At 37.9% G+C, this 15,237-nt stretch overlaps 1 protein-coding gene across 2 annotated transcripts in view; it reads right to left on the minus strand.

The window, feature by feature from the left end:
- Positions 1–15,237, minus strand: part of RAB3GAP2 (RAB3 GTPase activating non-catalytic protein subunit 2) — an 88,259-nt gene that overhangs the window by 42,061 nt on the left and 30,961 nt on the right. For both annotated transcript variants that reach the window (XM_079929457.1, XM_079929456.1), the window contains exons 3-9: positions 13,019–13,142; positions 12,065–12,146; positions 10,166–10,213; positions 10,014–10,089; positions 9,600–9,701; positions 5,397–5,496; positions 3,011–3,109 (exon numbers count right to left, since the gene is read on the minus strand). In XM_079929457.1, coding sequence (XP_079785583.1) covers positions 3,011–3,109; positions 5,397–5,496; positions 9,600–9,701; positions 10,014–10,089; positions 10,166–10,213; positions 12,065–12,146; positions 13,019–13,142 — 631 coding nt within the window. The remainder of the gene's footprint in view (positions 1–3,010; positions 3,110–5,396; positions 5,497–9,599; positions 9,702–10,013; positions 10,090–10,165; positions 10,214–12,064; positions 12,147–13,018; positions 13,143–15,237) is intronic.

The following is a 15,237-nucleotide window of genomic DNA, read 5'->3' on the forward strand; positions in this document are numbered from 1 at the left end:
CCCTTCTGTTTCTTTAAGCCTCCAGTCTTCCATCTCTCCCCACCCCGGGCCTCTATCTCGGCTTCTTCCCATCCTGCATGTCTCAGGAGAGGCCTGTGCTCACCAGTCTACCCAGAGTCCCCTCTTCCTTTACTTCTGTCATAACCCTCTGCTTATTTTCTTCATGATGCTTACTAACATTTCGTTATTACCCTATTTATTCATTCGGTTTAATTGTTTATTTTTTGTCTCCCCATCACCAGGACGTAAGCTTCATCAGGGCAGGGGTACTGTCTGCCTTGTATTTCTAGCACCAATATTAGTGCCTGGGGATGTAACAAGTATTCATTCATTTCTTTGTTGAATGAATTAGTCAGACCTCTACATAAAGATGTACACAGAATAAAGCTCATGGCACCTTTTCTTTCTTCATTTTGTAGGCTGGGAGATAAATGAATAGAATAATATTTTCTATCCAATCATTTCTCCTAGCCTGTCTCAATGTTCCAAAGTTTAATTAACAGAACAAGGAAGTCACCCTGAACTGAACTCAACACTTTGGAATTTCGCACATTTTTATGTTAGCAAAAAGTAAAGACAAACGAATGTCTACCAACAAGGTGCTTATTACAGATTATAGGCAGACCTCGGAAATACTGCGGGTTCAATTCCAGACCACTGAAATAAAGGAAATATCACAGCAAAGTGAGTCAATGAATATTCTGGTTTCCCAGTGCAAGTAAAAATTATGGTTACACTATATTGTAGTCTGTTAAGTGTGCAACAGTATGATGTCTAAAAAAACAACATACTGGGCTTCCCTGGTGGCGCAGTGGTTGAGAGTCCGCCTGCCGATGCAGGGGACACGGGTTCGTGCCCCGATCCGGGAGGATCCCACATGCCGCGGAGCGGCTGGGCCTGTAAGCCATGGCCGCTGAGCCTGCGCGTCAACGGGAGAGGCCACAACAGTGAGAGGCCCGCATACCACAAAAAAACAAAACATACTTACCTTAATTTAAAAATACTTTATTGCTAAAAATTGCTAACCATCATCTGAGCCTTCAGCGACTCATGATCTTTTTGCTGGTAGAGGGGTTGCAATATTTCAAGAATTACCAAATGACACAGAGACACGAAGTGAGCAAATCCTTTTGGAAAAACGGCACCAACAGACCTGCTCAACACAGGGTTTGTAAAAAAGCAGTACCTGTGACACGCAATAAAGCAAAGCAAAATAAAACAAGGTCTACCTGTATTCTGTACCAGAAATGCAACAATACACAAAGATAATCTGCGTGTCAGGTATCTTCTGTTCCCCCCCTCTGCATTCACACTCCTTCCTTCTCTCCCTGCTGGCCCCAGGAGCCAGTATGTGCATATTATTAGCCCAGACTTCAAGTTGGGTTCAGACAATGGGAAGTCTCACCAGGACATCAAAGACAGAAAGGAGAACGAAGACAGGATATCTATTTCCTTGTGACCACTGGCCAAAAGCCATCCTGCTCTTAAGGCGCTGATTCTACTCATTATCTCCAATGAGCAGAATTTAGGCCTAGGAGTGGTTAACAGCTGCACTGCTAATCAGCCCGCAAGACGCTGCACTATCCTTTGTGGTTCTCCTATACAACATCTGTATAAGTAGTTTCTCTGCAAATAAAACCTCTTTCAATTATCCTATTTCAAGGATGCCATCTGTCTTCTACTAGGACTCTGAGAAAATGTATATTTAGCAAAACTGTGGTGAAAGCCTCTTTGTAATATGTTGATTGGAAAAGGGCTACAATGTAGTTGTCATGATAGAATCCTTTTATGAAGACATATCTCTGCATAACCATACACATATTACACTTGCACTTACACACGTCTGTAAGGATGTTTACCACAAAGCCAATGGTGAGTATCTCTAGACGGTAGGATTTAGAGGGATTTTGTTTTCCTTTTTTCTTTATATTTTTATGTACTATGTGAAAATTTTAACAAGCATATACTATACTATTAAACAGAAAAAAATAGGTATGTATTTTAAAATAGCATTTCCTTCTTCTCCACACCCATTTCTACTCTTAATTTAGATGCCCATTACTTCTCACCAAGATTATTATAGCTTCCTTACTGCACCTAGTTTCTAGTCTTGACCCCTACATTGCAACCTCTAAACTTCCACCGAAGTGATTTTTCCAACACGCTAAGTGATAATACCATTCTCTTGTTCAGAATTCTTCAATGACTCTCAACGTGGTGAGGAGAAAGATATTAAGTTCCTCCGCATAGTACACTAGTCCTTCAGAATCTGACTCCTAGTTACAGACTGGCCTCGCTTGGGCCAGTCTTCATTGTTTTTTCCTGCACACAGGGCACTTCCACCCCAGGCCTAGTACCTGTTGGCTAGAGTGCCTCACCCACGCTTGTTCTCCTGGTCAAGTCCTACTCATTCTTTCCATCTCAGATTGAAGTCAACCTCCTGTTCCCTGATTCCCTTGGTGCTGGGGGCTTCTCCTCTGCTCCCACTACAGCCGGTCCACTTGTCTACTGTGACAACCATCATGCTGTGTGGCACCGTCTTGTTTTCACATGTTTCTCCCAACTAGCCTCATGCTTCCTGACAGCAGAGACCCACGTCTTTCCACCTCCACATTCCCGATACCTAAGACAGTATGCCTTCAAATACTAGCTGCAAGAAAAAATCTGCTTTTCTCTATATTTTGCTGGTCTACAAGTTACATGTGTAGAAGACTGATCTATCTGGTAATTATATGAATTAAACACATCTGCATAAAAACAAGTCAAATAGTGGGTGACTTAAAACTGTACAGTACTGCTGCTGAGGGCATAACTGCTAAAACTGCTACCATTTCTTAAAGACATTAAACCTCTGATAATCTCTACGTCTGAACTACCTTCCAGATGTCTCACTAAAGACAATGCATATTCTTTTCACATGAGAATAAATCTACATTTCCAACAAATGAGATAGTTCATTCAAAAAGTATAAGAAGTAAATTCCAAAAGAACTGGAACTAGTCAGGCTTACCAATACTAGCATGATCGATAATTGTGTCAATATCTTGTAGACCCCACTTCTTATAAGCTAACGGTGGTGGCTGTATGTTCTCATTGCCTGATGCTGCAGCTGTCAAAGATAAAAATTAGACAATCCAAACTTAAATATAATGGAGAAAATGAAGTTTTACCAAAAAATCATCAAGAATAACTTGGTTTATTATTCTAAAATTTCAACTAAAAATAATGAGGCAAAGTCATGTAAACTAGGCATACAGTGAGATTTATTCCCACCAATACAAGGCACATAAAATGCAAACATTAAAAGACTAAGTTGGCTGTCATAAGAGATTCCGGAACACTCAAGGAATTAGAGAAGACTATTAAAAATTCTAGACTACCACGAAAAATCAAGGCGAATTCAAACTGCAGTAGAAGCCAAGTAACTAATTTCTCCCCCTTGAGTAAGACAGTGGATAAAATCCTGGAAACAGCAACCAGTGCCTTAGTGAAACCTGATGGTATGCCCAGCAAAGGACACATCATAGAAGGGTCTTGAATGCAAGTAACTGAGGCCAGGCTTGACAGAAAGATATGCTAACAGTGGTAGCACTGCCAGAAAAATGAATGCAATGCTGATCACTGACCTCAGCATTTCCACCTAGGGAGTGAATAAAGGAAAGAAAAGCAACAGTTCCAGCTCTTGTCACAGGTTCATGCCCAAGGCCCCAGTCATCAGTACATTCTCATGCTACATATTAGCAAATGGCTGGATTCTGGTTGTTTATTCTGGAAGTAGAAGTACTCTGATAAAAGAAAAATGTAATCCTCCTAGCACTCCAGATTTGAGAGTAAGGCCAAGAAGAGAGTTTTCCTATATTGTGAAATAAAAGTCACAACAGTCTGCAGCTAAGTAATCAGAATTATTTTTAGAGCAACTTAAAATAAATAAGAAGGCACAAAGTGGCTTACTTACTTACCTCCTAGGAGATAAAATGGCTTTATGGACTCATACATAACAAAATAAACGGAAATTCAAAAATAGTAAAAATGAAACGGCTGACGATACCAATTAAAACACAATTGTCTATTTCTAGTTTATTTTATGGACAGAATTTTTATCTACAGAAAATGGCCAGTCTCTTTGGGCACATACATTAACGGTAACTATTATGTCTCCAAGATAACAAAGATATTGAAACTTATGGTGGGCTAAATTTAAATAATTTAAAAGATTATGAAAATAGGTATAAAAATTCAAACAAATTTTGACTTTACAGAAAAGCATGTACTATTAAAGAGCAATATAACCAAGAACGTTACAATCTGCTAAAAGGACAGTGAAAATTTTTCTATTGCAATGTAAGATGCTGCATTCTTTCCTTAGAAGAAATTGTTTATTTTGTGTCTTATAGTTTAGTTCTGGATTTATGAACAATCTTTATGAATCAGATAACACATCTTAATTAAACTCTTCTTTCAGGGAGCTGTCTAAATCATTTAAGAGTTAAACTTTGTTTGCTCTTTTTAGGACCATTAGGCTCCTTTATCCAAACCCAGTGAGGAAAGTCAGCACCAACACTGGTATTTTCATTGCTTTTAAGGCTTTTTGTTCCCATGACTTTAACATCTCTAAAACTGGAATCTTAAAATCAATGGTGTGACTCTCACTGGCAGCATTTTTACTTCTTAGTGAAACAGAAAATAATAGTGCACCTTATAATCAATGGCATCTTGAATCTGATGAAAACCAATATCCTCTTCTAAAGACATAATAGCATCAGAGTGTAAACTAGGGGTAGTAAAGATTAAGAATTGTTGATTATTTGTGCACTTCTCATGCCAAAGTCTGGAAATGATGTAGCCGCCTATGTAGATTATATTTAGGTCTCTAACTTTTCTCTGTTCAGAAGTGTTTCAAGTTGCGGAAAGCAGCTGATGTGAACTTCCTGTTGGGTCCTGCCTCCTGTGAGGAAAATGCCCCCTGCAAACTTTATGCTGTCTTTACCCTCAGTGAGAATGGAAACAACGTAGAATCACAAGATTTTAGTATGCTGGCCCAAACAGCTGCCCATCTAGTGAGAAATCTGGTTTCTCAGCTAGATGCAACTAAATTCTCCACCTCAGTGTTGAACCTCTCTCTTAACTGGCCAAGACATATTGCTGAATCAGTAAATAAGCCTGCAGTTCAACTGACAACATGGAAAGAGAGTTGATGTTCTAGTCCTGGCCTTTATCTTACTAAGCAATCTACCCAACAATGCACTCCCAATTCTACAGTAACCGGTTTTTTTTTTTTCCTTTAAATCTAGTTCAGAAGGCCTTTTTAATTTAGAAGACATATTTAATTATCTAAGTAGATTAAGTTAAATAAGACAAACATCACTAGAGGTTAGCTATTTCTTGGCCCAAATTACCTTTGGCCACCTGATTTCGACAAGCACGAAGAGACTGAAAAAGGCTAAATCCGTCAATAGTCACGATGGCAGCTGGATATAAGATACTCAACTCTTCATTCTATTAAAGGAATAAGAAAGAAGAAAATAATAAATTTTCATTATTGCCAAATAAGCATATCTATTTTTCTATTATGGCTGAATGTCATTATTAATGTCAAATTTAAAAATACTATAACTAAACAACTGTCAAACACCCAACACACAAAACAATATCAGGCAGAGGAACAGTAAAAATAGACAATTTCAGAATGCCTTTTGGCCAAGGACTTAACATTCTTCTCAAATATGAGCCTTTGTACATGGTGAATAACGTTTTCAGGATAGATGGTGGGAGTAACCAAAAACATGTACAAGTTTCATAAAAATGAAATATAGTCACTGTATGGATTAAAAACAACACATAAAAGTAAAAAGAAGAGAAAAAGGAAACTCACCTGAAATCCCTGACATACATCAGTATATAGTGTCACATATAATCGCACACTTTTGTATGAGACTATACCATATAACATGTTTTTGGTATTCTAAAACTATTCTATAATATGTTTTTCATTACTCAATAATACGTCCATTATATTCTTCCATTTCAATAAGCGAGCAAATCATTTTTTGTTGTGGAGATGCTGTATTTCATTGTATGAACCACAATTCAGTTAACCAGTTCTTACTGATCGACATTTAGTTTGGCCTCCTGCTTCTGCCTTTGCGCTCCACCGCCCATGCTCCACAGACAGCATGATCTTCCTGAGACTCGGCCGATGGAACCACTCTCCTGATTAAATCTCTCCAATGGCTCCCTTCTGCACTTAGAATAAACCTGAACTCTAACCATGCTACAAGATGCGGCCCGTCTCTAACCTCATCTCACCTCTCTGCCCTGGCTCCTTGAACACGAAGGCCATTATCACCTCAGTACTTTCCGCGTGCCTGGACCTTCACCTCCCAGGTCTTTGCCTGCCTAATTCTTCTGCTCGTTCAGGTCTCGGCTCAAATGTAGTTGCTCTGAGAGGCTACCCCTGAGCCTCTGTCTCGAACATCATCTCCATTCCCTCATCTCAGTACTCTCTCATCCACATGATTACTTCCCTCACGGCACCTATCAGAGGCTGGAATCGTCTTGGAATCCCTAGTTATTCATCGTTGGTTTCCCTCCACCATCCCCAAACTGCAGGCCCCACGGAAGCAGAAACTTTGCATGTCTGGTTCACCAATGGATTCTCAGTGGTTAGAACTGGGCTCGGCACATAATAGGCAGTAAATAAATATTTGTGAATGAATTAAATATTTTCATTATTATAAACATCACTGCAATAAACATTCTTCTGTATGTATCTTTTCACATCACTTTGGTGTAAATTCCTTCAAGGGGGTCTGTTGGGTGTTCACGATTTTCATTTGTGTTACTAAACTGTCTCAACAAAGTACCTATCAATTTTTACTTCTATCAACAATACATGACAGTGTCTGTTTTTCCATATTGTCACCAACTTTTGTTAATCTTCGCCAATCTGAAAGGCGAAAAATTATCCAAATGTAGTTGCTTATAGTCCCTAGATTATTAATAAGGTTCAAAATTTTATCATATGCTTTAGACCAATTATATTTCTTCTTTTGAGAATTGCCTTGTCCCTTTTTCTACTGGACTGTTGGGGTGTTTCCATTTTTAAAAGACATTTGTGGGCCACAAGGGGTGGGAAGCAGGGGACGAGGGAGCTGGGGTGTGGGCTCACATAACAAGTTCACAAAGCTACGCTTACACAGTCCACTGAGCGTAGCAGCGGGGAGAGAGCCCCCGACTCGGAGGAACTAATCACCAGCTCGTCAGTTATCTCCAAAACAAGACCGCCTTCCTGAAGAAGACACTCATACAAACACCAGTGGTCCAACAGCAGCAGAAATTATGCTAAATGACAGAGATCTTTATGCAGAAACCGCGGAAGAAGTTTCTTTGACATTCCAGAAAAACATTAGGAATCTTCTGCAATGATCAGCCATCACACCTACTACACTCACTGCCCCCAGAACTGAATTACAGGAAATCTGCTCCTGTGATCTTTAATAGATCTAGGAGTATACTGAAGAAGCAGCAAATAGATATTTTTGATATATAAACTGATGTATTAGATCCAGAGATACTGTGTAGAATGCAGGGTAATGACAAAGGCTTCTCTCCGCATGTTTAATAAGAGTTATTTTTCAACTAAAGGATTTTCTTGACTCACAAAAGCAAAGAGCAAACAAATATTTAAATGTGAGTTATATTTTCCCACCAGCTCTAAAAAAAGATTATTATAGACATAACCAAGTTTAAAGTGTTTAAAGAACCTTCATCTTCCAGAGAATTTGTAAAAAAAAAAAAAAAAAAAAATTATCTTCTTGGATTTCCAACAGCTTCTTCCTTGTTTCCTTCAATAGTTCCATTTTCTCCTTACGATGAATATTATAAGACTTAAGTCTTCAGGCTTCAGTTTTATTTTCCTATAACCTTTATGCGGAAGAATTCATTCATTACCTATGACTTCAACCATCGTCTTCAATCTAGTCTTTGTGTCTATATGGTAGTTCTGTATCACTACAGGCATGATGGTATTTTCATTTTATTTCCTACCATCACCTCAAACTCAACACGTCCAAAACCCAATTTAATAACCTTTGTTTACTGCCAAAGCAGTCCCCTCTTCCAACTTTGTCAACGGCACACCTCAGGATGGAGACCTTGGAGCCAACCCATTTTTCTTTTTAAAATTCAACATCTCAATACGATAACCAGTCCTGTCAAATGTTCCTCCAAAATGATTTTTGTACTAGTCCTTTCTCTTTCCACAGCCATTGCAGTCCTGGCTCCCAGCACTGTACATCTATTACAGATCACTTAAAAAACCAGATAACTAGCCTCCCTGATTCCAGGCTCTCACAAGTCCAATTCATCCTGAAGAAAGAGTCCTTCAAGATCCCTTTGATTACATACTTCCTTCTCATAAATCTTCAGTAGCTTCTAAATCTCCTGAATCGACTGCGATTCTCACTTGGCTTTCAAATTTATGAAAAATTTGGCCACTCAGCCTATTCAACAATGTCTCATTAGTTTCTAACATAGGTTTCTTTGTTGTCTCATACACAGTCCTGTGTTCGAATCTTCCTTCATTTTTCTCCTGACTACCAAAAATGCTTTCCCTTCTTTTCTCACTAATTAAGTTTGATACCCATTTTCAAGGCTTAATTCAAACTTCACCCCCTCAATGAAATTTTCCTGTTTTGTCCTAGTCCTAGTTGAGCTCCCTCTTCTCTAAACGTGCACAGAAGTTATTCTGTTCATAAAAACTAGCAAATAATAAGGTATTGTTTAATATTACTGATTAACTCACTAATAGGTATTAATAGGTATTAGTCTAGTCTCTCTTACTAGTTAAGTTTCTTCTAGAGCTCCAATCCATCTATCGCACAATTTAAGTCCACATAGTCAAATTTGAAGATTTGTTTACTTCAAATCTTCTGGAAGCAGGATAGCACAAAGAAAGAAGGCATATTATATAGTTTTGACAGGGTACCAAACAAGATGTGCCAAGAGTGTATCAGTTTATGTGGCTCTACAATTCCTTTTTGACTGTGAGACAATGAAAATCTCACACAGCACCAGGAAGAAGCGAAAACTGTGGACAGCCTTAGACACTCAACGGTATTATTTTCTCTATCAAAATCTTCAATGAATATAAAATATTTTCCACAATAAATAAAAATTTAATAACCCCGTTTCTGAGAAATAGGTTAGTGCAATGTGGTAGCACTATGAATAATACAGCTAGAACTTTTTTCTTTTACTCTCTATATAATTTTGACACCTAAGTTCAAATAAAAAAGATATAAAGTTACAAAATACCATTTTGTACCTTAAGTCGCTATTAAATTCTAAAACTGAGAAAACTTTTTATCTTCTGACTTAAGTGTTTTATTTCATTATAGAGCAAAGCATACAATATTTCATTAAGTAAGTAAAAGCAAGACTGGTATTCTTTACTTGAGTAGCTTATATTTCTATTTAGAATATGATAGCACAGCTAACTGTGCCACAAGCAGATACTTAAAGTTTCCACCCAATGAAAGAGGGAAGAAACGACTTCAAAGTAAAGCCACTACTACTCTGGACACAATCTCTTATGCTACCTGCTCCGTCACGCCGGGATGTCGTGGGATTTCATAGGTCCTGCACTTGAGCTGTAGCACTGGGTCCTCATTCAGGAGCTGTGACAGCAAGAGCACGCCACTCTAGGAGGAAGCACAGAGATAAGCCCTGCTTGTTTTCTTACCAATATACCGGAACAGGTACGGCCAGAGAGCATCATTCCCCCAACAGGCCTTCCGTGGATGCCTGGTAGTCTGTTTGCAGAATATGGCTTCTCTTCTCTATAGCTCCTATCAGAACTTTCTACCACCACTGCTCCCCCTGTTCCAGCCTCCACCCCATAAAGTATCAAATACACAGTCCCAAGGGGCAGGTGGTCATGAGTCACAAGTGAGTGTGATGGGGATGGGTTACCAGTCAGCTGTCATCTCGGAACCGCACAGCACTCAACTCACCTCTGTGTAGAAGCGTACGTAACCCGAAGTAAAGCCCACCACAATGCAGGTCCAGTCTGGTCGTCCAGTGGAACTCCTGTTACGAACAAAAGTGACGATCTGAAGCGCTCATAAATCAAAGCAAAGAAAACAAATGACTCATTCATCCTTACCTCTTCTGGCTTGCTAGTGGGATACACAGAGCACTGGTTACACATTCCCTAGAAACAAAAACAAAAGCATATGCTTATCTAATGAACTGATCAATTACTTTGAAAGCTCTATAATGGGATGTTAAAGGGTAATAAGCGGAAGATGAGCTCTTTGGATCAGTTGTATCCAATGCCTACATAAAAAAACAGTAAAGCTCCCCCCACGAGTAGGGTCATAAAATCCATTCACATAAAAGGTAATGTCATATTCACTTGTAGTTAATAAAAAACAGTGTTTTTCACTCTGTATTGTCGTGAAAAGCACAAAACTGAGAAAACATCAAATGATCACCAAGCAGTCATTTCCTACTGTTCCCCTCTCCTCTGCATCAGCTAAGAACTTGGGCAGAGGGTGGGAGGAACTGGCAATCACATTACAGGCAAGCTGCATTTCTGCTGAGTACGTTAATCTAGAGACTTACTGTATTTCAATTGGCTGGCTGCTTCTTTTTTGCAGAAATTGCTCCTGATAACCTATTTCTACGCACCTGCTAGGCTGGATGGTCCCTAAAAGGTTTTTTTTTTTCTGACACATAGACTTGAAAAATTTGTCTCGCACTCAGAGACAAGCCTCAAAATTAAAATAACTCCTACTGACTTTCATTTAACCTGTAAAACCTCAGGACCATCACCAGCTTATTCAACAAAATATAAACCCTCTTCCACATACATCAAACCAGATAATCACCAAACAAAATTAACCTTTTTGTTTGTTTGTCGTCTCTAAAGTAATTGAACCATTATGTTTGCTTTGCATTTCGGACAGAAATTAAATGTCTTCAAAATGCTTAGACTAATAAATGACTTAAGGAGAAATACTATTTATTTTGATAAAAGTAGAAAACAATTCATTGAGTATCTACAGAGTGTCAGGCATGTACTACGGATTTCTACTTGGTTGTCTTTATCTGAATTCAAAGTCTGAAGAATCTTATTCATTCCGACCAGGTACCTTTCAGTCATAAAAATTTAACTGAAAACAGGTTTTGGCTGCAGGTTCCAGGCTAGCAGCTCCATCATGGAACCATGCTAGAGATCTGGTTTTAAAACTCTTACTGGGACTTCCCTGGTGTCACAGTGGTTAAGAATCTGCCTGCCAATGCAGGGGACACAGGTTCGAGCCCTGGTCTGGGAAGATCCCACATGCCACGGAGCAACTAAGCCCGTGTGCCACAACTAAACAGCCTACGTTCTAGAGCCCGCGAGCCACGACTACTGAGCCCACGTGCCACAACTACTGAAGCCCGCACACCCAGAGCCCATGCTCCACAACAAGAGAAGCCATCGCAATGAGTAGCCCCCGCTCACCACAACTAGAGAAAGCCCACAGGCAGCAATGAAGACCCAACGCACCCAAAAATAAATAAATAAAAGTAAATAAAATTAAAAAAAAAAAAAAAACCTCTTACTGGATCAGTAGGAAACTTGAATTTACCAGCTTGCATTTCTGAAGTATTTATGAGTTTTAAGAATTAATGTAGCACTGTCCCCTTTAAGTACAAGCCCAATGCTGGCAAAGCAGAGAAGACAAGGGCTGCCCTTGACTTTTTAGCTGAATAAAATTAATGAAGAGCTGAGGAAAAGACAAAATGTAGGCAGGATGTTATGGGATTCTCTCTGAATTCTCCTTTAAATTCTCTCCAAACAGGTCTTTTTTTTTTTTTTTTTAAGTAATCACATGGTTAATAAAATTAAAATTTACTGGCCAAATCATGCTCCACAACTTCTAAAGCTGCAAAGAATATACATTTACTAAACATTCCAAACAATGAAACTTCTTAATAGATTCACATACAAGTCAAACCATTTCACATATACATTTAACACACAGAGAGACAAAAAAAATGAACTGGTACCTACCCTTCTTCGACACTTAAAGAGCCACTCCAACCAACAGCAAACTGCATTTCTTCCTTCCCTTTATCACTATGTTTCCATTTTGCTGAGAAAAAATTAAGTTATCACACAAAATAACTTCTTTAACTATAGTATACTAAAACAGAATTTATAAATTTCACTCTTTCCCTTTACAATGATGAGTACAGAATTGAATAGTTCTATATTAATTGATTTGGGTCTTTTTCTAGGTAAATATAAAATAATGTTTAAAAATTTTTATAAGATTTATATAAAACTCTCTCTTTAGTCTCTTTCCTCCAATTCAATCCATATAATAAAGTTATTAATTCTTATGTACCACCCCACCTTTCTTATTTATAAAACTACTTTTTATCTTTAGTTGGCAGAGAAAATTTTTCTATTAGATTTATGCTACTGGAGGGCACATCTGCTTTATAAGACCATTCCATATCCATTTAATATAAGATCTTATTTTGATCAGTGAGGTTTTCCACATTCTATATATACCCAAACTTTAAATTTAATCTTCAACAAAAATTATAAGCTGAAAACTTATGCCCCAAACAGGAAACTACAGCACTGTGAGTTTTCAAATTAGAGTTGAAAGTCACTTGACTCACATTATTACTAAGAAGCAGTCAGTGCCCTTTTTAGCTCTGACTGCCCCTTGCAAGAACTGGGCAATGCCCAGTACTGCCTCTGAAATGCCATAGAGAGACAGCTACAGTATCTGCAGCCAAGAAAGAAAAAGAGAGGAAAGAAACAGAAAAGAAAGGAAAAAGAAAGGGGAAGAGAGAGAGAAATAAAAAGAAAGAGAATAAAAAGTGTTATATAACGTATCAAACTATGGAATGCCACCATATAATGCATACGAGAGAAGTAAAACTTTTTCTTTCTGCCTAATCCATTTTCTATTCTATGCATTAAAATAAATGAAAATAACAGAGTACTTACGCACTAGAAATACAGCTTTTTGCTCCCGAGTTATAACCATAAGATCATTGGTTGGAGATAAGGATAAAACACAATCTTGAAGCCAGGAAGTTTTTTGTGTTTTGCACGTATTTCCTTCTTCTTCCTGTGAATAAAACTACAATTATTTCCATGGAAAAATATCGAGAAAAGTTCAACTCAGCATGTCCACCTTGAGAAGCAAGGGAGAAGAAAAAAGGGATAAGAAACCTTCCCAATTCTTTTATAGTCTCAGTAATATTCCTTATCAAAACATGTCAAAGACCAATAAACAAAATATCCACTACAAGCAGATCTCAGTTTTGAATATTAATTGAAATTAAAAAAAATAAAACAGATAGCAAGACATTAAAAGAACCTCCCATAGGGATTATTCTAGGAATAATTCAGTACTAGGAAATTTAGTAAATAACCCTATTTGAGACAGATAGCTAGGGTATCTGCAGCTAGACAGCAAAGAAAACATTATCTGACAATTACGACCTGTAAAGTATGATAATTTGGACACATCTTTTTATGTAACCTGAAAGATGTTCTCTCTTTTTAATTGAAAATGCATTCACTATGTAGGTAAATTCCCATGGTTAAAAATTCACAGATCTAAAAAGGTCTTCTTTGCAAAGTCTCTCTGATATTCCTGTATTCCGGCCCTCCTTTTGTTCACTCCAGAGACAGCGGTGTGACCGGTTCTCGTACATCATTTCCAGAGACACAACTCACATGGGCAAATACATTTAACTACCCCTTTTCCCCTTTTTCTGACACAAATGGTAGCATACTATATGCATACTTCTCTATTTTACTTTCTTCTCTTAGCATATACCTCAGACTTCATTCTACATGAAGTTTCTTAATTTTTTAAATGGCTGCATAGCATTCCATTGTATAGACACACCATAATTTAGTCAACCAGCGCCCTACTGATGGACATTTGTGTTGTTTACACTCTTTTGCTGCTACAAACTATGCTACAATGAATAACTTTATACATTTGTCAGTTTATGTGGGAGTGTGTCAGCAAGCTAAGTTTCTAGAAGTGAAACTGTTGGGTCAAAGGGAATGTGTATTAGTAAATTTGCCAGATATCCCCAGAGTGTGCTCCACAGAAGTTGTGTTAATTTATAATCTGACCCAGCAAGTTTTGAAAGTGCTTGCTTCCTCAGGGGCTCTTCAAATGATGCTTCAACTCTGACTGATCTTCGTCCAACTAACAGGTAAAAAGTAATATCTCAGTCTATTGCGTTCCTCTTATGAGTGAGAAGAGGCATTTTTTCATATGCTTAAGAGCCTTTTCTATGAACAGCGTGTTCTTTCCTTTGCAGATCTCCTGCTGGATTGCTGTTCTTTTTCTAGTTGATTTGTATATACTCTTTACATACAAGGAAAATTGGTCCTTTGAACCTAAGAGTTGTAAATAGTTTTTCCAGTTCATGTCGTAGGTTATTTTTCTTCATGCAGAAGTTTTTTTATGTAGCTAAATTATCAACCTACTTATTCTCTTACGGCTTCTAGGTTTTATGTCATGCGGACTCCTACCTCACGCAACCCTACCCGATAGCTTTTGGATTGAATTAATCAAGATGGGGGCGGGTAAGAGGGGGGAAGAGATGCAGCCTGCTTTCATTAAAAAAAAATAATAATACATATTTATGTTTTTTAAACTTTCAGTAAGCATGTATTACTAGCATAATGAAATTTTAAATATTTTAAAAACAGAAAATCATCCTAATCAGAAATATTACAGTAGTATTTCTAGGAAAGATAAATTATTTCTTGCTGTGATACTATCAAAGAAATGTTTAAAATATAAATAAAATATGGGTTATAGGACATCTTCAGGAAAATCTCCAAGTAGGTCTGAAGCCTCTGGGATAGGCATGTGATTATTTTTCCTTCTCAATGGAACACTGAGGAATAGATTTGGAACTTCTTTCTTCTGCAAGGTATGCTGAAGAGGCTGCACCCACTCCCAAAAGATAACGAGAAGAGTAATACTGGCAAAATCCCAGTTTTGTTTTAGTAAAGCTCCATTTTTTAGGAATTTTGCTATCCAGTTTGCTGTTTTGTTTTGATTTGTTTTTTCAGTTTGCTGTTTTGAATGTGTATTTTTCTACATATAAACTAGGGAGAAAACGATCCCCTAAAGATGAAAGTTATAAGGTAAAAGTAAGTTGTAATTCAGTTCTCCCTGGACCCACAAT

This window comes from Stenella coeruleoalba, assembly GCF_951394435.1.
Source record: "Stenella coeruleoalba genome assembly, chromosome: 1".
Lineage (NCBI taxonomy): Eukaryota > Metazoa > Chordata > Mammalia > Artiodactyla > Delphinidae > Stenella > Stenella coeruleoalba.